Raw genomic sequence first — 23,477 nt, 5'->3', positions numbered from 1 at the left:
TTTCCACATGCAACTAATTTAACTGATAGTGTGATGGAGCATACTGTTTATTTCCTTGGATCGATGAATAGGCGTAGTCCTACAAGCATCGTCGGATAAAAGTAAAAGTAAAGTAAAGTATGTATTGTCATATTTTATCATTTTCTGCAGGTCTGTGGGCAGTAGCCAATAACGCAGGAATTTCATGTTTCGGTCAGGCTGAGTGGTGCAGTGTTGATATGTTCAAACGAATCGCTGATGTCAATCTATGGGGGACTGTCCGGGTTACAAACGCCTTCACTCATCTTGTGAGAAAATCAAAAGGTAAGCTAAACCATATACTAGATCCAGTTTTGTTCTTAAGATCAAATATTGACTCAGCTCAGTGGCGTAATGAGCCATGTATGGCGTAAAATTAATTTTGAAAAATAATAATAATATAGGATATTTATATTGCGCACATATCCACCTTGTTAGGTGCTCAAGGCGCTCCTATATTACCCGGCTAAGCTAGGCCTTCATAGCGCACACAGCTTTTTAAGGAATTACTTCCTACCGGTACCCATTTACCTCACCTGGGTTGAGTGCAGCACATTGTGGATCAGTTTCTTGCTGAAGGAAATTACGCCATGGCTGGGATTCGAACCCACGACCCTCTGTTTCAAAGTCCGAAGACTAATCCACTAGGCCACAACGCTCCACGAAAAAGATAAGTAGCGAGCGAGCAAAGCGAGAAAAATGACATTATTATCATAAAAATCAAATTTTGTGATAGATTTTGACGCAATATCCAGAAAATTATGTCATGTTTCGCTCTTAATTCACTCATTCTCTTTCATTATTTCTTGTTTTCTTGGTCGTGAATTGCGCCCCCATGCCGCCCCCCCCCCCCCATCTGTACGCCAGTGACTCAACTCCAATACATGCTCGTGTCATATTTTGCGATACTAGTACGTCTACATACCTAGCAGTACGACTGGTAATACCACAGTCACACAAACGAAAATAACTCCGAAGGTCCGTTGCTAAAAGAGTTGCGTTTAAACGCAAGTGAAAAAAATCAATCGCAAGTCCCAAATGCGCGCTGTTGATTGGTTGAAAATCAAGTTAAGCATGATATTTAGAGTTGCGTTTGACTCTTTCTGCAACAGGCCCCAGGCCGACCAAAGCTATTTCCAAATACATACCATTGTCGATGGGAAGTTGGTTTCGCATACCTTGTAGCAAAAACTGATTCCTTGATTTGTATTTTGAGTGTCGTTACGCCAACAACTTTTTTTTCAAAGACATGCATGAATTCATATTTATCATGCTCGCCCAAGTTGAATTCGATGGGTACCTGGTTCTCCAATACTTGTTTAATGCTCTCCTGAAGAAGAGCCGGGGTTATCATTAAGAGGTATTATTACCATCTATGATAATGAAAATGTAAAATATGCAATGTATATCTGACATGTCAAATGTTTGAGATTATAGTCCTTTGTATTTTTCTCGATCATCTTTCCAGGTCGAATCGTGAATATCGGAAGCGTTCTGGCACGTCAAGGAACAGCCGGTTTCTCGCACTACTCCATCAGCAAACATGGTGTCGAGGCCTTCACCCAGTGTCTACGATACGAGCTCCGGAACTTCGGTGTCCGTGTCAGCATCGTCGAGCCCGGTAACTTCATGGCCGCTACCAACATCTACACCAATGAGAACATCGACAATGTCAGAGACGAGCTGTGGGCGAACATGAAAGAGGAACAGAAAGCTGTCTTCGAGAAGGATTTCAATAACATGGTCGATATCGTTAGGTTCTCAAGGACAATCGGTTCAGCGGATCCTTCACCTGTTGTAGATTGCTTCCTGGACGCAGTCTTGAACGAGAGTCCGCGAATACGATACGAACCGAAGGACGTATATTGGACGATTCGTACAGTAATCATGGCGCATTTTCCTGAAGAGATTTCAGATCTTATATTTTGATGTTATCGATCTAACGTCAAGTTCTACATAAGAATATAATTGACTGAGATGGCTGCCTGCTCTTTGCTGCGATATTTAAAAGTACAGCTGCCAAGAATGTCCAACACGCCATCATTTGTAGAGGAAATATCAAAGGAGGCGGAGCTAAAGAAGAAGATGTAATAACAAAAAAGTTTTAGGAAGCCTACAGCGATTAAAAGAACACGTAGAAAGGAAAAGAAGGATGGTGTTGAAGTGTAAAATGTAGCCGAGTTTGAGAATGCAATTATGAACTCAGATGTTTTAAAAACATCTATTAGTATAGGAATTATAGTGAGGTAGGCCTAACTAACGGTGATGGGCTAGGTATACCTATACTGAATTATTGCGGTGAGGGCGTCGTTTAATTTTTTCAAGAATATGTATCCCATTTCAGCTCAGAGAACTTTGATGGCTTCAATCGCAAGGCTGGAGTAGTCATCTTATATACTGCTGCTAAAACTTGAATACTATCAGGGCGTTTTTGACTTTGTATATTCTATGGTGTTTCCACATTTTATTCATATTACTACCGCGTCTGTGTATATCTGCTCCTAATATCTTACCTTGGAGAAATTTATAGATTGTACTAGTTCAGAGTGTTTTTTCTTAGAGTGAAATTCTAACTCGAAAAGAAAATGAGTGCAGAGTAAGATATATTCATACCCTGAATATATATCATAAAATTAATTACATTCGCCATCGCACTGTTTATCAATAGTCTTTAAGAAACGATATAGATAGGGGGATTGATGTCAATGATAATAAACACAGTTTTGATTATGCGCCATCTAATATAGTAAACTATGAAGATGCGTAGAATCGTCTCTTTTCAGAACAGAGAAACTGTTGCTCTCTCAGATAGAGATGGAAACGAAAATTTAAAAAATCAGTTTAAATTTTACCACTCTGAAATAGAATTTGTCACATTTTCCACATTCTATAGTAGGATAAAACCATCTGTATTCACATTCACGTTAAGATATGCGTGTAGGGTGTGTTTGTGTGTTTTTTTACCTTTATATCAAATCTAACACCTCAGTCTGCCCACCCTATATTCAAATCTCAATGGATTGAAATTCAGATTCATTGAGATTGAAAAATAAATTTGTAGAATTAAAACTAAATCCGGAATTCGATTGGCACCTAACTACATGGATTTATTTCAATCCCTGCAATTAAGAGTGTAATTTATCCTTAAATATAAAAATCCTTATTGTAATAATGCGATAATAATAGTAAAAGAATCGTTTCTTAGAACGCTTTTATAAGATATAACGACAATTCCAATGATAGTGATAGCTTTTGATAATGTGATTTAATTAACATTTCTATTGGAATGTATTTCCTGCCGGGTCCCCATTTTCTTATTCGCTTTTTAAATTTACATCATGTGTTTTACATAAAGCTATTTCATAACTGAATCTTTTCATAAAGTTAAACGACTGGTGTCCTTTTCTTGTGTATAGCTAGCACAAGCTCACGCAAGGCCTTGCGTGTTTTTATGATACCACCACCCTGGTTCGAGCGTGCCAAAATAATGTAGACCAACCCCTTGCCAAATGGCGTTTATATTATGGAGGGATTCAAACCCCGAACCTTGTAATATCTACCAGACCATGACACACTGTCATCATTTTATCTTGAAAACTATTCTCATTTCAAATTTGGAAGATTTATTCATAACAGTTCATGCCAGTTATATCATACGATATGAATATTACTATCATGTGTGGAGCGTTGTGGCCCAGTGGATTAGTCTTCGGACTTTGAAACAGAGGGTCGTGGGTTCGAATCCCAGCCATGGCGTAATTTCCTTCAGCAAGAAACTGATCAACAATGTGCTGCACTCAACCCAGGTGAGGTAAATGGGTACCGGTAGGAAGTAATTCCTTAAAAAGCTGTGTGCGCTATGAACGCCTAGCTTAGCCGGGTAATATAGGAGCGCCTTCAGCATCTAACAAGGTGGATATGTGCGCAATATCAATACCCTATATTATTATTATCATTATGATTCAGGGAGGCTGACCTTTAAAGTTGACATTCAGGTGTTAGACGGGATGTCCCAAATCCTTCCTGCTGGTGATATCCCTTGCGCAGTCTCTGACCAACTTACCTGTGTTGAGTCTTTGCAAAATGCAACACTCCTGAAAGGTATTTAAACCATCCTTATTGCAACCAAAAATAAGGCCTACTCAACTGAATTACATTCATTCATGATCTGTCTTTCATAACAGTCTTGGTGATTACATTATTTTTTTTTCACCAGAGCGCTTGAATTATGTAAGTTTTAACCTAATCCTCTGAGGCCCTATAAATGGATGGAAAGTGAGAAATGAATCCACCTTCTGGTTTTGTTATTTTTTTATTTGGGCTACAGCATAATTATGATAACTAACTGTAAAGTGAAAATTAATTGTGCCAAAGAATTCAGCGTTTATATACTATTAAGAGAAATTAAGCCAAAATTATTGTCCGAACATCGACAACCCTAGTAAACATGAGAACAAGAGCTGGATGTGTGATTTGTATTTACTTGCAACAAAACCTCAATTTCGAAGTGATGAAATTACGGGTACATACATCAAATCAAAGGAACATAACATAGCCCACTGTTACCGGAAATGTTACTTTAGATTATTTAATATGATGGGGAAAGGGTCCTTGAATTTTAAAACGTCTTATAGATGTGTATTTCACCCACCCCCTTATCTATTAGAGATACGCATGCGCTGTTGATAATAATGACCACCTGACCACTTGAACATGAAGAGCGGGAATTTCTTGACTATTTTGTATTCTGCGTGAATGTTTGTGACTTGTTCTCTTTATCAATGACTTGAAGTATGTATATTGTTATATTCAATTTAAACAGTTATATATTTCGCTGTATGCAGACATCTATTTGAAATGATTATACCTCTTCACGTAAATTATATCATGTATATACGTATACTATATCTAATGTAAATAGTTTTCATAAAAAAATCTTTATGACTTTCTATGCGTATTCAGCGGGGAATGAAGATAGTTATTGTCAGCTCCTATCTAATATTTAGTATACATGGTATATGAACATAGGAACGACAGAAGTCCGTTATTGCTAAATCATGTTAAATGGGGGAAATTGTTATTTGATGCAAGAACTCATTTTGTATGTAGTTCCTGTCCAGAAATTCCCGGCCTAGAAGTTCTCGAAAAAAATAAAATTCTGACCAAATTCCCCCTTGGACTAACAGTAAAATCTTTTCATTTTTTTTGTATCATTTACTAGAAAAGAAATGGCATCTGGTCATATTATTCATATAACGTAACTCAAAGCAGTCATAAAATAATGCTAATGATGAATAATGCGACGAAAAATTTGTGCGAAGGTAGAGAATGTTAAAATACGCTTTCATAGGTACATCGCACTAAATATAATTACGTTTCGTATTCTATCAATTGATTTTACTAATTTATGCAAGAATTTTTTTTTTGCTCTAATTCACGAGTTGCAACGTCCTTCCAACACTGTATATGGGGTAAATTATTTGAATTTTATTTAATTGGGACTTATTGTTAAAGCTAGGTGTTTTTTTTAATTATTAGTGTTTTTATTTATTTTCGACAAACTTTCTGAAATATGGAAATTGTAGTTCTAGATAGTAGCTCAAAAAATATATGTAGAACGAGTGTAAAAATTGCAAATACTGTTTGTTGTGTATTCCAGACAGATATAGGATTAATTTTTCTTTGAGGATACCAAGTGATTCAGAAAATATTGACATGAAATTGTATGTTGAATAATAGGCATTTGAGCATGTGAACAAAAGGCATATTCGAGATATCGTAGGGAAATTTCTTACAGATTGAATTGTAAAATTGTCCGAGGGGTGTTAACGAGGGTATATCGTGCTGTTGTCATACTGGTACCGATCAATGCTTAGTCTGTAGATACAGACCCTGGGTGTTTGCAATTTCGCATAGTGTGTAATGTAGAGTCTGGAGTAGTGAGACTAGATTCACTATGTACTGTGGCTGGCTCTACCAAGGACACAGGCAGAGTCTTCGGAGTCTAGTCTTCACGCCAGACCTGTTACTGGGTTAAGTGCCAAATTGGAGTCTGTGCTTACAGACTAGTCAATTCTTACAATCTTGACAATACGGAAGTAAATATCAAACCTTGCAGATAATTGATCTATTTATTCTAATTTCAGAAGCTTCCTAGTGAGCAAATGGAGGTGCATGGAATCTCTTGAATAAAATATAATATGCATAAGTCAGTGAAAGAGTAAATGAATTAAAGTCTATGAATATTAACAGATATATTCGTTCATTTTAGTAATGTCAATCTGAAATAATCTGTCTTGAAATACTAGTAGATCATTCACAATCAAGCCGCAGTCGCACAAGTGAGACCGTCTACAGACCGATCCGAGCTATTTAGTTATTCGATTGCCATAATCCGATCGGTCCATTCGGAGTCGGTTCGTTGCTGTGACCGTTTCAATACGCCCTAACAGATACTCAAGGGGTAAGATGAGGAAGCCCATTTGATTTTCACTCGGTTGTAAATGTTGACAGAGTGGTACACGAGTAATTCTGTATTGGGGTTTTATATCATGATCTTGTTTACTTGATTTGCAATGGAAATGTAAAATAAATCAAAGAAATTATTTTCAAGTCAGTCTGTAAACGAGTGATTATTGAACCAGCAAATCGTAATTACATATCATGACGTCCACACTGCAGAAACTCGGGTGTTGATTTAACACCAGCTCGGAATCTATACATGTTCACATCAGAGAAGTATTGAAACAACACCAGTTTGGAATCAAACCGATGCTGTTTTAATACTAATTGGTGTTGTTTAAACACCTTTCTGGTGTTAGACCAAAACGAAACTGGTGTTGTTGAACACTTCTCTGTTGTGGACATATTATTATAGATTCCGAGTTTTTGCAGTGCATATATCCTTGGTGGTATAGCGGGCACATTCCCCGTCCTTGCACCTGATTGACCCAGTGGATATTAGTCAGTGATAATCAAAGACAAAACTTATCATGAAACGCTCCCCTGAAATATGAGTGAATTTTCACTCTCTTTCTACTCCCCTTGTTAGTGACAGGGATGTAGTGGAGGTCACATTTTGCCGGCCTGGGCCTCAGGCCGAGTCATGTGTACAAAATCAATGGGAGAAAGTTTTCTCCAGTGGCCTCGTAACTTGGAAGTACTGGCCTCGACTACATCTCTGGTTTAGTGACGTCCAGAAATACTCAATTTAGAGTGAATTTTAGAGTAAACATACAAATATTTTACCTTTTTTGTTACTTTAAAAAGAGTGAAATTCACCAACCACCAGTGAAAATAACTCTTAATCTAGTGAAATTTTGCTCACTCCCTTTGAAGACTGAACTTGATTTATGTTCAGAGAGCATGAGATTGTATTGTCACAATTTCTATTAATGAAATAACAAAAGAAGTGGGGGAAACACTTGAAAAGAGAGGAGTAGAAAGAGAGGGGGGGGGTTGAGAAAGGACCCGGATTGGGAAATATGATTTGATAAGGATGACCAACCGAGTCCGATAAATTTGGAGCTGCAGAATATAGCAGTGGCTCAATAATGATAAGAATAACTGGTGTGTTGGCTAGGCCTGCGGACGAATATCATTTTTACCATTCGATTATACGTCCGTCTCACAACCACGGAGGTCGGTGGTTCAAATCCCGACCGATTCAGACCAAAAGACGTTGAAAGATGGGAAATGCTGCTACCCTGTTTGGCGTTCAACAATAATTAAGGGATAGATGTGCATTATATACGTCGATCTGCTGATTTACAGTGATTGCCGGGCCCACGATCAATTGGGCAAAAAGAACTTTCGAAGTATTTCTATTTCGGATTTCATTTCACTTTTCAATTTAATCCTTTATTCCATTTCCATTCAAAACATAATACAAAGTAATATAAAGTAATACAAATCAAGTACAATTTTACAGTTCGAACAATAAAATATGGATTTTTTTTTCATTTTTATAATGATATGTATGATGTACCCGGAGGGGGTGGGGGTCACTCTCCACATGGCCTGCTACCCATCCAACATGCCCCCTGTAATAGATGGGATCTTATAAGATAAACATGAAAAAACACAAATAATGATATTTAATAAAGCCGGACGGGTAATAAGAAAAAAATCATTCCTTATAGATACTGCCCCCGTCAAAATAACAGATGAATACAAATATTTAGGACTCGTCAAACCCTCGGGTTCCTTCACGGCAGCTATCAAACAGTTAATGTGGAAAGCAAAGAAAGCCACTTTTTGTATCAGAAACACCTTACCAGACAATGGAGTTGCAGCACTTCCTCATTTAAAATTATTTGACTCATGTGTAAAACAAATCCTATTATATTGTACTGAAATTTGGAGTTTACCAACGCTCTTACGTGAAGATAGAGAAATAGAAAAACTGTATAAATCATTTCTTCCTGAAAAGATACATAACCAATACTTGAAAACGGTTCTTGGCGTTCATAGATCAGCAACTAATAGTGCTATTTTGGCCGAGTTTGGGCGATATCCGTTATCTATATATCTGCTCTAAAACATAGCATTGGATACTGGCATCACGTAATTTCAATATTGAAAAGATAACAGTCTTGTAAAAAGAGCATATGATGTGCCGCTTCATTTTAATAACGGGTTTACAAAATTACATACGATTATTATTAAAACAAATCGGTTTCCTTCATGTATGGGAAAACCAGGGAACCTTCTCAAAAAAGGCACTTCTGAAAGCAATTGTAAACAAACTCAATGATCGTTATATAATATCATGGAAAAACATTCTCAACGATAACACCCAACATTCCCATGACCAATGCAATAATCTAAGAACCTATAAAACACTGAAAACAAGATTATAAGATTGAAAGTTACCTACTATTAGATATTGAAAAGACACACATCACTAAAGGTAGATATAATAGGATTGCTGTAAACGATAGAATATGCCCTGTTTGCTCGTCATTTGTAGAGGATGAATTCCATTTCACTGTACACTGTAAGGCCCTCGAAGAACCCCGAAATAATTATTTAACAAGGTAAAGGAAGTACTGCCGGATTTTATGAAAATAACTAACAAAAACAAATTCCAATTAATATTAGGAAGCAATGACATGGATATTAGCAAATTATGTGTTATAGGAATAAGTTATATGTACGTGGAGAGACTTAGGATGCTTGAAAGTAAAATATGATATTATACTTATGTATTTGTATATGGGAGTATTAATGTTTAGGTTTATTATGTATGTTTATGTACATTGTATGCATTTATGTATCTCGCACCTAACATTGCATCCAAGATTGGTATATTTCTTCTGTTTTTTTTCTTTGTATTTTTTTTCTTTTTTTAATACCTCGTTGTCACTATGTTATGTTTATGTTGTATCATTATTTTTTCTTATGTTTCTTTGTTTTTGATGATGATCCTTATTTTATATCAATAAGCTTTTGAATTTGAATTTGAATATGCACCCAGAATGGCTACAGAAAAGTAGGGTCCATGATTGTATGAAGAGGGAAGTCCATTGATCCTGGTGGGTGTTTCATAAAGCTATTCGTAAGATACAAAAGACTTTACGCACGACTGGCCATCCTTTCTGTGATATCCCTATGTAATGGAGATATGACCTGAGAACATGTTCCAGTCGTTTGTAACTTTACAAACAGCTACACCCATCAGATGTGAAAGTGCCATGATCAGTGAATATTGAATTTGATATCCAATAATGAGTCCTCATCCAAAACATGTAAACCAAAATGTCGCTCACGAAAAGACTTCAATATTTTATTTTTCTAATAAAATTTTGCACACCTAAATGGCATACGCAAATTTGCAATCCTGTATAGTAATACATGACTAGTGGTAGAAAAGTGTTGCTGACTTGCTTCGAGGATATTAAAGAATTAATTCAGTCTACACCCACCCACCCACTCTATCCCCCCAAGAAAAAAAAACAGATTAAACAAAAAATATGAGCTGAATTATGATCAATGAGGTTAATTTTGTTTGAAGGTGAAATGACAAAAGCAAAGTCTGGAGCCATGCATGAGCGGTCCGCTACCCAGGAAATATGTGATTAAGGTGAGCCAACTTGTTTTCGTTTCAAATTCAATCACATAACGGGGTATATAGGGACAGTGACCAGGTGATTTTGAGCTCTGTGATCTAGTCTACACAGGTACATCGTTTGTTGATTAGGATTGTTCATCATGTCTCAAGAGAAGCAAGTTTCCGAGCAGATTCCGAAGAACAAGGGGGCAGTATGTGGGGGCTGGACCGATATGACTTTAGTGGGTGGACTTCCGTCTGAAGAAGTCAAGAATCTTCAAGATCTTCTGGAGAAGGCAAGTCAGATTTATAACTAAGTTTATAATTTATTGTAGATCCCTATATCCCCTGGCCTACACGCTTCTACTACGTGTACAACGAAAGATCACTCTATGTCCCCTCTATCATGTATTGTTAATTTGTACACAATGATTTCCAATTTCATTTTTTACGTAGCATGTACTGTTAATCAATTCTGTATTATTACTTCCACTGATCATCACTGTATCATGAGTGATACATGGCTCTCTTGAAAAGCAGTTTTATGTACCGCTGATACCGTACTGTCTAGACAGAAATAATGAAATGAATAAATATCAAATAATACCAATGTTAATCGAGTAGGCCCATATAGTGAAAGTTTGACTATTTTCATTTTGCTTGCTCAATTTCTCTCTCCCTCCCCCCCCCTTCCTCTCCATCTCCCCCTCTCTTTCTCTCTATATATACATATATAATTATGTACACTCTAAAAACACTGAGTAAAACTTTACCCAATATTGGGTAGAAAGGGAACATGCGTGTTTGCTGGTGATCTTTTTACCCCTTATTGGGCTATTTCAACGCAACATTGCGTTAAATTGACAACATATTGGGTATCTTCTAACCCAACCATCATGCTTGTTCCCATGTTCCCATCTTATATATATATATAAATAATATAATAATATATATATGCATATATATATATAAATAATATATATATATATATATATATATATATATATATATATATATATATATATATATACATATATATATATATATATATATATATATATATATATATATATATACAGAGATTTATTATAAATGTATAATAAATCTCTGTATATATATATATATGTATATATATATGTATATATATATATATATATATATATATATGTTCTCTTGTTTATATAGTGTAAAATAATTAATAATTATAAGTAACCGTGAAGCATGTTGTATTATTATATTATTGTATTGTATTTGTACTTTGTTTATATATTTATAGTCCTGAGGAAGATCATGCATTGATCGAAAGCTTGATTAAATGGAGAAGCAAGGAGCAACGACCACTTCGTAGTCATTTTTTCCTCTATATTGACCCTCACCACTATGAATGACAGCCAGTGTTACGAGGCTTTTGGAAAATTTCTTCCGCTATATATATATATATATATATATATATATATATTATTTCTGTACCAGTCTAAGGGAGGCAATTATTTAAAATATATTAATCATAGCTCATATATATATTTATATGTGTGTGTGGGGGTGCGTGGGTGTGTGTTTTAACGTGTTGTAGAATGATTAGGCAGTAAGTTATCCCCTATTTCCCTTTCTAAACCAAACGAAAATAAAACGGCGATAACTCATATCCGTATGCTTAGCTGTAAGGCTATAACTCCTGGCCGAGATACCTTTAATGATCTGAGGTTTAATCATTTTCACGAAATACAATAAAATAAACTTTACCAGAACCATTGCAATTGTAAATTGATCGCCCCCTTTTCACGAGGGCGTTTTTCTGCTTTTGAGCCCGTACATGCATGGAATAAGGGTGGGCGTAAATATTTTTCAAACAATTGCCTCGCTTATAGACTGGTACAGAATATGGGGAATAATAGAATCGTAACAAGACACCTCCCCCCCCCCGAAGTACCCAGTCCTTGGTGGATCATTCTATTGTTACTGGGAAGTTGAGCATTGTGGCCAGGTCCATGCCCCCGGGGGCGTCAAATTTTACGACTCCTATCGTCATCGAGTTTATTACTGGAAGGCATCCACCCCACCCTGACACATTCACGGAATATTTCCCCCCCCCCCCGCGCGAGACACGGAGCATGGAGGGGGGAGCGGAATATAACCCAACCCGCATTATATACCAAAAAAAAAAACTGATGTGCAGTCGTGATGTTTTTTTTTTACTTTCTATAATATTGTTTCTATCTTCAGGTACGAGAACCAGCCCAGGTGAAAGCAAATAGGTCATTTTCAGTTCTGGAGCCGCTTGCGTTTGCTACCCAAGTAGTCGCTGGTCTCAACTATCGTATAAGGGTATGTTCATGAAATCGTACTAGTAATTTTTTTCTTCCTTTTCTTTCTTTTTTTCTCTCTCTCTCTTTCTTTCCTTCCTTCTGCTTTTCTTATATTTTTTTGTATTGTTTTTTTGTACTGTCTAATTGTTTTATGTCTTTTCAGTGTGTGTGTGTCTGGGGGGTGAGCATTCGAACCCTTTTCCATTGTTTTATTGTAAATTTCATTCAGTTTAATCAATGTTGAGCAATAAATTTTCTACATAACTATTGCATGATTTTGTGAATTTATATTGGTTATAAGTGGTTAATTTTTGTTACTGAATTTATCCACTGTATATGAATATGTTAATACCATGAAATTTTGTACGATTATTTGTATTATGAATAATTATTTGTCTTTTGTGAACAGTGTTTTGTTAATATATAATTGTAATATTTTATAATGTACCGTACCATCACTTTGATTTTGAACTGAATGATTAATAAATATTATTACAAAACGAAAAATTGCAAGTTGACATGGTAGCCCCCCCCCCCCCCTCCATCTCCCCCGCCCGCGGTTTTTTCCTACAAATTTTTCTTTCCCGGCGTTAATATAGGGTTTTAGTTTCAATAATACATGAATGTAAAACACGAATCGTAAAGTTTTAATCTCATTGGAAACATCTCGAGCAACTGGTTAGCATGACGTAATAAAATGGAATAACCGGACAATCATTACATTTACAGTACAATGACAAGGTTGCTGGTTCGAATCCATCTACAGGCAAGAACTAAACAGGAAGAAAGCATCATTTTTATTGAAAAAGTGAGGCGAGACTTAATAGGAACAAAATAGTATCCTTTTAAGATTAAAAAACGGGACATGACTTTGTTCACATACACATCAAACAGACCTAAACGTAAACAATTTTTTAAATGATGATCAGAATCGAAAATGAAATTAGTGATAAGATTCGATAGTGCTCCCAGGGGCGGTATGTAAAAAAAAAGCTGATGATTTTACAAATTATGGAAAGATTTAACTATTCAAATGTCTATTTCTTCTTTCCAGACCTATTGAAATGCTGTTTTTATTCACACTCTTAAAATGTTGGGCAACATACTGTCCACACAACAATTGGTTTAAAAAAATCAAACTCTTGGTAGTTTTTTAAACAATACTGTGTAGTTTTCACCCAAGGCATACAATATTAGTTTAAAACTACCCAGAATTGGATAGTTTTAACTGATTGTTGTGTGGACAATGTGTTACCCAACATTCTAAGAGTGTATTTTTGTGTTTTTGTACTTGTTTGACTTTTCCTCATTTATCATTATTGAATTTGACATTGATGTGGTATAGGCCTCAAAATAAAAGTAGTGTGTTAGATAATAAAAGAAAAACCAGGACCGGCTCTTCTCCCACATTATTCAAACCATCTGCTCTTTCTTCTCCATGTATTAATTTTCAGGCCCATACCGGTGAAGATCGAAAAGCAGTCTTTCTCATTTTCAAGTCCCTCGATGGCAAGATCACTCTATCCAACTATGCAGAGGAAGAAATGCAGCAGACACAAGCCAAATAAAACTTAATAATATTAATAATAACAACTGTAATCGCTTCTAGCTTTATATACAGCTCTTTGTCTTTTATAGCAACTTTCTCTTCAATTTATAAGAAAATAAAATGCCTATATAGTAAAAAGAAAGCTCGTGGAAGGCAAGATCGTTTCATATTCATTTTATTTTATTTTATTTCCACACGGTAATAGCCAATGTTTTTAAGTAGGTTAGTACATACATATTAATCACAATATATACAAAGATTACAATACACAAAAAGTACAACCTGAAACGAAATACAATTATTTATATTTAAAAAATAAAAACCGGAAGTTAAAATGGAACTATTCTGAATGACAGGGGAATGGAAACAAAGATATGGTACTGGATTGTTTAGAACGATTAATTGTTGTAATCAATTTTTTTATTTCCATTCAAGCCTAATATAATGTAATATAATAAGATAAGATACAAATTTTACGGATGAACCTTATTACCACGGCATAATCGGTGATTGCAAGGCGGACTCAAGATTGCAAATAAAAACAAATATTAAAGTAGAACATACTTATGGAAAGATGACGGTAATGATAGTAAAGAATAATCAGAACGATTGTAACAGACATTAAAGTTTAGGTAATGATATAATTATTTGAAACTTATTGTACATCGTTTGAAAATTTTAATTTCATCAATGTAAAAAGGCCGTTTTATGAATATTGTGAAAGTTAAAATATGGCGACACCCAGTAATGTCATTACATGTATCTTTTCTTTATGTATACCGATGCCCAAGATTTGATTAATGTATTCATTTAAAGATCAAGTCCACCCCCCAAAAAAATTGATTTGAATAAATATAGAAAATTCAAATGTGTATGATGCTGAAAATTTAATCAAAGTCTGATGTAAAATACCAAAGTTATGGCATCGCAAAGTTTCGTTCATTTTTCACAAAAAGCAACATGTATTATGTACAACACAGTGATATGTAAATGGAAGAGTCAATAATGTCACTAAGTATTTTTATCAAATTTAATTTTGATTTCTCTCTTGCAGACATGACAACAATGCACCTCTCTTGGTAATTACAATAGCTTAGAACATTGGGATAAATTTATTGTAGAATATCAGTTATAATTTTTTTAAAACTATAATTCTTTATTTGACTTTGTGATATCACATGTGAGCAGCATCTCATATCATCTGAAATATGAAATATTCGAATTTTCTCCTCATTGTTATGTGAATCAAAGCTGTATTCCTCCCCGAGCACGTGGTGTTACCATTGTTTAACATTTTATGGTCAAGTCAAGTTGATCCGTATTGTCAAATCTGTTAAAATTGAAATGTTGTATGATTAAAAAAAGAAATAGTGAGCGAGGGGCATCATCGACTCTCTCATTTCCATGTCACTGAGTTGTGCATGTAACTGTTTTGTGTAAAATAAGCGAAAAGTTCAAAATGTCATATCTTTCTTATTTTACATTAAATTTCGAAGGAATTTTCAGCGCAATGCTTGTTTGATTTATCTCTATCCATTCAAATCAAATTTTTTTTGGTGGAATTCACTTTAATTATAATATGATTCTCTATTTTTTTATGTATTATCGCCACACTAGTATGTTTATCTAATTTTCTGATTTCATTGTAATATACTTTATGTTGAGGTACCCCCCCCCCAAAAAAAAAAGAGGCTGATTTAAAAACCCATTTAGCCAACGTGTAAGAAAAAGAAACATATCCTTGAAAAAAATTAGTCCATAATAATTATTGGCGATATATTTCCTTTCTATCAACAAATATATAGGACGTGAATAAAGTGCATTAGCAAAATGTATTCAGAAAATAATTGTAGTAATAATTGTAAATCGCATAGTCATAACAATTTTCTTTAATGGGTGATAACAACTCGTAAATCTTTTAAATGAAAATTAAAAGGAACCAATGAAAGTTCATATTTGTAAAGCGTAATCATTTTTTTTCTAATTTGTGCACCTGTTTGGTTTAAGGTTTGTTCTAATGTTGCCTAACCGACCCTGTAATGGTAATTTTTGTGACAATCCTTCGAAATTGGCTATTCCGGGTGAGCTTAGGGTGGGGTTGTAATTACAGAATTGTCAATTCTTCAAAACGGGGATGATTTTGTTCATATCGGACGAAATAACGTTATCATGGTCATTAGTTTTGATAGGAAGTGAAAGGGTGAGGGGTAGATATATATGTATATTTAATATATATATATAGACATGATAGAGAGAGAGAAAGAGAGAAGTGGCGAAACAGGCGGGGGCCCCTGGGATTTCACCGGGAAATGAAAAAAATGGGGAAAAAGAGAAAAGGGAGAAAGAATGAAATAAAGAGAAAGAAAAGGAAGAAAGGAAGGAAGAGAAAAAGAAAGGATCAAATGAAATCTGAAACATAAAACATAGCACTGGCGCACAGATGGAAGGGTTAGGGCTATGCCTCAAAAAGTTATACAACCTGGAACAAAAAAAAGAGAAGTGTAAGATATTTTATTTTCTGAATATCATGTCAAAATCTACCTCAAAGGTGATTTTTTCTTGCTCGCTTTGCCCGCTCAGGACTTATATTAAACCCTGTGCCACACGTGCTATGATGTGGCCCTCTTCTTTTCTCGTTACGCAACTACCGCATAGAACTTCGCCCTATAAATGAAATGGTCATACAATCATGAAAGATATCCCCGTCACGGTAGCGTACAGCTACTTACTATTTCTGCTTTTTCTTGTCTTGCGCAACATATCCTTCAAAACGAAGACCTATTTGTGTGAATAGCTTTGCATTTTGTTCAGTAATTATGTTTACATCAATATGATTTCGGCCTTTCTGTTCCTCTTTTTTCTTTCCTGTATATATACGCATATGTGAATAAGTCGACTATATTTTCTTCATTTGCAAGGAATAATCAAAGCTTGAAAAGTGCGGATCCGATCCGCACTTTTCAAGCTTTGATTTTTAGTGGACCCCCCTCATTTCCATTTATGCTCAATTTTATACTTTTTTGTTTTACGAAGTAAGAATGGTCGTCTGTAAAATTGTACTTGATTTGTATTACTTTATACTACTTTGTATTATGTTTCGACTGGAAATGGAATAAAGAATTGAATTGAAATACAGGCCTAGAGAAAACAAAACAAAGGGAAAGAGAGATTGATGAAATAGTCATTATTTTCTGAATGTTATCACAAAAATTACCACAAAAATTACAAAAAAAATTATCACAAAATTTGATTTTTGTAATAACAATATCGAAATTTTTGCTAGCTCACAACTTTTTTGAAAAATTATATTTTGCTCTATACGCCCCTTCAAAAAAAAATCATTTTTGCCTCACTGTGTCACTGAGAAATGTTTGGCCCTTCCCCCCCCCCCCCCCCCCCTCGGCCACCGGTCCCTGTTACGCCCCTGACAGAGAGATAAACAAAAAATAGAGAAAAAATTATATAAATGATTGAGAGAAGGAGAGAAAGAAGGCGAGAGAGAAGGAGAAAAATGGGAGATTGAGGTAGGTTGACTTGAAGTGGGAGGGGGAGGGAAAGGAATAAAGAATGACGGAGAAAAGAAATGAGGCAGGTTTGGAGAAGAGTACAGGAATGAGGACAAATCATCAGTGAAAGTTAGTCTTACAGAATTACGGTTACACTTCGTAATTCCGAAGCTTCGTAATTCCGAAGGTTCTTTATTCCGAAGGTTCGTAATTCCGAAACACGTAAATTGCCTATACCTCGATGTTCGTTAATCCGAAAACGAAAAAGGGTTCGTTAATCCGAACATTTGTGGCGTTATTCCGACGGTTCGTTATTCCGAAGGTTCGATAATCCGAAAACGAAATAAGATTCGTTGTTCCGAAGGTTCGTTAATCCGAAAACGAAATAAGGTTCGTTGTTCCGAAGGTTCGTTAATCCGAAAACGAAATAAGGTTCGTTGTTCCGAAGGTTCGTTAATCCGAAAACGAAATAAGGTTCGTTAATCCGAAAACGAAATAAGGTTCGTTTTTCCGAAGGTTCGTTAATCCGAAAACGAAATAAGGTTCGATAATCCGAAAACAAAATAAGGTTCGTTTTTCCGAAGGTTCGTTAATCCGAATACGAAATAAGGTTCGTTAATCCGAAAACAAAATAAGGTTCGTTAATCCGAAAAATGAAAACCGGGAAAGCAGAGGCAGAGGCAAGTGGGAGGGGGGCGGGGGACACTGTTGCCGTTCAATTGTTATGAGGATGGGAAGGCAAGGGCGGCCGAACGAATTTTCGTTTTGGGGGTAAAGCCAAAAAATGAAACTCATACGTCAAAATTGACATTTTGGTGATATTTTCACCTTAAGATTATCATCTGCTTGAAGTCATTGTGTGTTTGATAGTGATTAAGTAGAGAAAACCCTTTTTTGAAGTGATTTATTATTATGGCAAAACGTATATTTAGGCTTTATTTTTCGGGAGAGAGTATAATGAGCGAGCGGCTTGGTAAAACAAATTCAAAAGTGAAGTTGTAAAACGTTTTTTGGGGTCAATTATTCTTAAAATGGCATTATTGTGAGGTGTTGCGAGCGTGAATCACAAGCTAAAACTTTAGGGTATTTCAATAAAAATGAAAATAAGTTTTTAAAAATCCGAGCAGATTTCTGCTGTCATTAAACAGATGTGCATCTAACTAAAAAATTAACACGAGCGCAAAACGCGAGCTTAAACATACTGACCAGAAAAGGAACCTGTTAAAGAAAGCATTTAGTGACCTCTTTAGGATGCATATTTCACCAATCGTATGAGAGTGCGAAGCGCAAGCTGAAAATTTGCAATATTCCAGCCTGAAAACTGAACTTGTATACTTTAAAAAGAGTATTTTATTTCGAAAAACACGAAAAACGGCATATTTATTTTTGAAAAAGGAACTTTCCCATTTTGGAAAATATTAATTTCCCTGTTTTTTATTTCATTTGGGGGGGGGAAGTGCCCCCTGCCTCCCTCCCGGCGGATCCAACTTTCGTCAAATAGGGGGGGGGGCAATTTTTTTTTCAGCCATATTTTCCTCGATCGGCAGCTTAAAGTTGATTTTTGTTTGTTTCTTTGAAAGGGTAGTCCTAACAGTCATTAATTAGCTTTATACTTATAAAATAAAGTAAATATGTAATAACATGATAAACCCTTTTTAAATAATGCGAGCGCGAGCTATATATATTTTTTTAATATGATGGGCAATATGTTTGTGATCTTCAAAACGAGATGCCTATGTAACTAAATTTAGATAATAACTGCGAACAAGAAGCACAAACAGAAATTTTAAATATATAAGCTCTAACCTGATCTAAAGGGGACATTTTAAGAAATTTTTGCAGTTAGCCATGAAGACGATGCGTGTTTCAACCAGTGGCGGCGGAACATATTTTCCTGGGGGGGGGGGGGGAGCAAAGCCCCCAAAAAGGGGCCAATAGGGGCAATTTGGTGCAAACGTATATTTTCACCATGAGATTATCATCTGTGTAAAGAGGTTGTGTGTTTTGTAGTAATTGCATTGAGCAAAAAATTTTAAGTGATAACTGATGGATAAATTATATATTTATGTTTTATTTCTGCGAGCGTAACGAGCAAGCGGTTTTGGGGGAAAGAAATCAAATCTGAAGATGTATAATTCGCCTTTTTGGTCAATTACTGTTAAAAGGGCATCCTTGTGAGATGTTGCGAGCGAATCACGTGCTTAAACTTTAGTAGGCCTAGAATGATAATAATGATATAGATATTATTTACCCTGGGAAGCCACTTCAGTTCTGAAAACTGTTCTCCCAGCTATTATTATTTTTTTACAAGAATGCTTAGAATGTCCAGTTTTCAGGTTGGAAAATCGGAAAATTTTGGCTCACGTTTCTCGCTCGTATCAAGTATTGTTTATTGAGGAACTCATTCTATTCATGGTTACAAAAAAAGTATAAAAATGTCCAGTTTTCAGGTGGAATATCACAAATTTTAAGCTTGCGGTTCGCGCTCTCATTATTTAGTTCGTGAGATATATATTCTATTCATGAGTCACTAAATGCTGTCTTTAAAAGATTACCAGTATATAAACAAATTACAGCTCGCCCTCGAGTTAATTCTTTAGAAAGATACACATTTTTCTCACGATTACAAAAAATGCTCAGAATGTTCACGTCTTGTTACATGAAATGTCTACTAGTTTGAGCTTGCGATTCGCGCTTTCAACATCTCACAAGGATCATTATTAGTATTATTTTTATTACCAGCAGAAGCTGTTATTAAAGATGACATCCCCTCCAATACAAATCCTATTATCTATGGTTACTCGCACGCGACCAACACACTTGATCCCCGCATCTTTAAACCATTTGCTTAGGCAGCAATAATATTGCTCAGATAAAATCGAAATTAGCCTATGCTTGATCAGGGCGCCTATTCTTAATGAAATACATGCTTTTGGCCACAACACACGCATGTATCGATCGTTATTGCATAATATCGTGTAATCTTGTAATAACAACACCGTTTTTGTTACCAAAATGAATAATTTTCATTTTCGGAAATACGAACCTTATTTAATTTTCGGATTAACGAACCTTATTTTGTTTTCGGATTAACGAACCTTCGGAATTACGAACCTTATTTCGTTTTCGGATTAACGAACCTTATTTCGTTTTCGGATTAACGAACCGTATTTCGTTTTCGGATTGACGAACCTTCGGAATTACGAACCTCATTTTGTTTTCGGATTAACGAACCTTTGGAATTACGAACCTTATTTCGTTTTCGGATTGACGAACCTTCGGAATTACGAACCTTATTTCGTTTTCGGATTGACGAACCTTCGGAATTACGAACCTTCGGAATTACGAACCTTCGGAAATACGAACCTTCGGAAATACGAACCTTCGGAATAACCGAACCTTCGGAATTACGAAGCTTCGGAATTACGAATGTATGCGCAGAAGGTTGGAGGTTTATAAATGAATGAAAGTATTTGATACCCCTAATGGTTGATGGTGAGACTCTTGGATTTTTAACTGTATCATAATGAATTAATAAATTCGATTATTAAATTAAAAGCTGAATATATGTGACGCCTTTTTCATTGTATACAGCAACTACCCCGGACAATCACCCCATGTTTGGGCCTGTTACAACCGATAATTGGGACCTTTCGCAATCTTCACCGACGCTAATATTGGGGTCCCCTTACACAAAAGTTAACGCTTAATCATACACTTGATTTTTATGATTGATTGTACATTATAGTCAATAGAATCAAACGTAGAAAACTGCTGTACGATCAATGCTAAACTTTGTGTTACAGGGGGGTTACAGGCCCTACAGATCTGCTTTTCGTGTGCAAAATCCTTTCCCGCGACACCCGCACTATACATACATGTATATTATGACTGATGGCTGGAGATATTCGAAATGCAGGACCTAAAATAGATTATGACATGGATAAGAAAGTGGTTTTTCAAACAGATCGAGTACATATTGAATGAGGAAAAACTTACTGAATGAACGCTTAGATATAGATCATTACAGTCCATCGAATCGATATTGCATTTAATGTGGATTATTGGTGGATCACTGGCAATTGATTTCATGGGTCAGATCAACCTCTCTCACTAGCCAAAACCATTTCTGTACACAGCATATACATGTACAATACGTTTAAGCACGGACCCTATAGGGTCCATGGTTTGAGCTAACGGGTTTCTTTGTTCTATTGTTTACGCTTTCTACACAAGCGATATGCCTCTAGCACACGATGTAATGGGCATTATGTTTTACTTTCCCCAGAAATGGGGATTAGATTCAAATTCCGGGGGGACCACTTCCATTGATAAGTGGATACCAGGCGCGACAATGGAGTTTCGAAAAGCACCCTTAATATGGAAGTAAGTCTTTTTCATATTATGAAAATGCATCTCTTAATTAGTATTTGGATTGTGACACCCTACAAGTATTGGATATGTCAGTATCCCTTTTCAGCATTTTAAACATCGTTTTGACACCCTTATAACGCTACATAGGTCTATACGTAATGTACTTGCCCACTCTGTCCCCTTTTACGCGTGGTTGCTCTTGGTATCCACTAATCAATGGAAGTGGGCCCCCCGGGCGGCCTCTCGAGCTCTAGGAGGAGTCAAATGTGGCTTTGGAAAGTCGTCCTCAATCGGATATATCGCTGTTACCATAGTAGCAACCAGAATTTTGCACACGAAACGCATATTGAACGTTTCCGTCGCAGATGCGAAACGAAAAAAAAAATCTCATGTCACACAATTTGCATTGCCGGCTAGAGTTTTACGACGGGCCCAAAAAGTATCTTCCAAAATCAACTACCGTTGTAAAGTAGCGTCCGCGTCCTCAAACGAAAGGTCGGGAATGTCGCACCAACGCATAATGTCGCACTAACGCATATTGCGACATTAGGCACCTTTCGCAAATCTCTACAACGCGAGATTAGAGTCGGGTAACTCAAAAGTTAACGATTAATCATGGACTCGAATTTCTAGATTGATTATACATTACAGTCAATACAATCAAACGTAGAAAACTGTTTTACAATCATTGCCAAGCTTTGTGTTACAGGCCCTATAGATCTTGCTTTTCGTGTGCAAAGCTCTTTCATACGATACCAGCATGCCATGCCATGCCATTTGCCTGCCTAAGCTCGCGGCGGGACTGTACCTGTATCATGGCTATGACTCCAGCTGGCTGGAGACATGCGAAATGTAGATTATGACATGGATAAGAAAGTGGTTTTTCAAACAAATCGAGTACATATTGAGTAAGGAAAAACTTACCAAATTAAGGCTTAGATATAGATCATTACAGTCCATCGAATCGATATTGCATTTAATGTGCATTATTTGTGGATCACTGGCAATTGATTCCATGGGTCAGATCACCAGGGACCTGGGAAGCGGGGGTGCTGAAGCACCCCCAGAAATTTTCCTGGGGGTGCTGAGTGTATTATTTTCCATAGGCAGCACCCCCACGAAATCAGGTTACCCCTGTAATTTTTCATTATGTTATAATGTACATAATTATCACATCCAAAAATCGCAAATCATTTACATAGTCTTTCACATATTTCAATAACTACGCTCCTATTACGCGACTCAATCAAGCTCGGCAATCGGATACAGACGTGGTCGCGCGCGATACGTATAACCATAGTGGTTTACTAGTACACAGTCTACTCGATAGCAGGGAGGAACACATGGGTGTGGCTGGACTTCAAACTTCCAGGTTTTATGTCGAATCAAGTGTGCGCGCGCCCGACCGCCGTGTTTTGTATAAACAATTACAAGTACGTCAGACAATTGAAATCAAATTTCATAGTCTTTTTTGCCCTCACCCCATGGCCCTGGGAAGCGGGGGTGCTGGGGGTGAAGCACCCCAAAATTTTGGGGGTGCTGCATGTGTTATTTTCCATAGGCAGAACCTCCTGGAAAGCTAGTGGTAGGTATGATAATTGACAGAAATGTAATGAAAATGAACGTTTTGTAGACCCCCCCCTTCAGAATTTTCCGACACAGTACTTAAAATG

At 36.2% G+C, this 23,477-nt stretch overlaps 2 protein-coding genes across 2 annotated transcripts; both read left to right on the top strand.

Annotated features, from left to right (window-relative positions):
• The first annotated feature begins 150 nt into the window (after nt 1-150).
• LOC121414282 (D-beta-hydroxybutyrate dehydrogenase, mitochondrial-like) lies at nt 151-3,767 on the top strand. The gene is made up of 2 exons (XM_041607406.1): nt 151-303; nt 1,487-3,767. Exons 1-2 carry the CDS (start codon nt 219-221, stop codon nt 1,945-1,947), a joined length of 546 nt encoding a protein of 181 aa, XP_041463340.1. The 5' UTR covers nt 151-218; the 3' UTR covers nt 1,948-3,767.
• A 6,345-nt stretch (nt 3,768-10,112) lies between these two features.
• LOC121412744 (cystatin-B-like) lies at nt 10,113-14,672 on the top strand. Its single transcript, XM_041605511.1, has 3 exons — nt 10,113-10,365; nt 12,293-12,394; nt 13,830-14,672. The coding sequence occupies exons 1-3, from the start codon at nt 10,231-10,233 to the stop codon at nt 13,941-13,943; spliced, it is 351 nt and encodes a 116-aa protein (XP_041461445.1). The 5' UTR covers nt 10,113-10,230; the 3' UTR covers nt 13,944-14,672.
• The last annotated feature ends 8,805 nt before the right edge of the window (nt 14,673-23,477 follow it).

This window comes from Lytechinus variegatus, chromosome 4 (assembly GCF_018143015.1).
Source record: "Lytechinus variegatus isolate NC3 chromosome 4, Lvar_3.0, whole genome shotgun sequence".
NCBI lineage: Eukaryota > Metazoa > Echinodermata > Echinoidea > Temnopleuroida > Toxopneustidae > Lytechinus > Lytechinus variegatus.
This window is presented reverse-complemented; position numbering and strand designations above follow the sequence as displayed.

What these genes read in the sequence shown, in the direction of transcription:
- LOC121414282 (XM_041607406.1), top strand. Translation starts at nt 219, where the DNA reads ATGTTCAAACGAATCGCTGATGTCAATCTATGGGGGACTGTCCGGGTT. An exon ending in TCTTGTGAGAAAATCAAAAG is followed by an intron (nt 304 to 1,486) that starts GTAAGCTAAACC and finishes TCATCTTTCCAG; the next exon opens with GTCGAATCGTGAATATCGGA.
- LOC121412744 (XM_041605511.1), top strand. Translation starts at nt 10,231, where the DNA reads ATGTCTCAAGAGAAGCAAGTTTCCGAGCAGATTCCGAAGAACAAGGGG. An exon ending in TTCAAGATCTTCTGGAGAAG is followed by an intron (nt 10,366 to 12,292) that starts GCAAGTCAGATT and finishes TTCTATCTTCAG; the next exon opens with GTACGAGAACCAGCCCAGGT. An exon ending in GTCTCAACTATCGTATAAGG is followed by an intron (nt 12,395 to 13,829) that starts GTATGTTCATGA and finishes ATTAATTTTCAG; the next exon opens with GCCCATACCGGTGAAGATCG.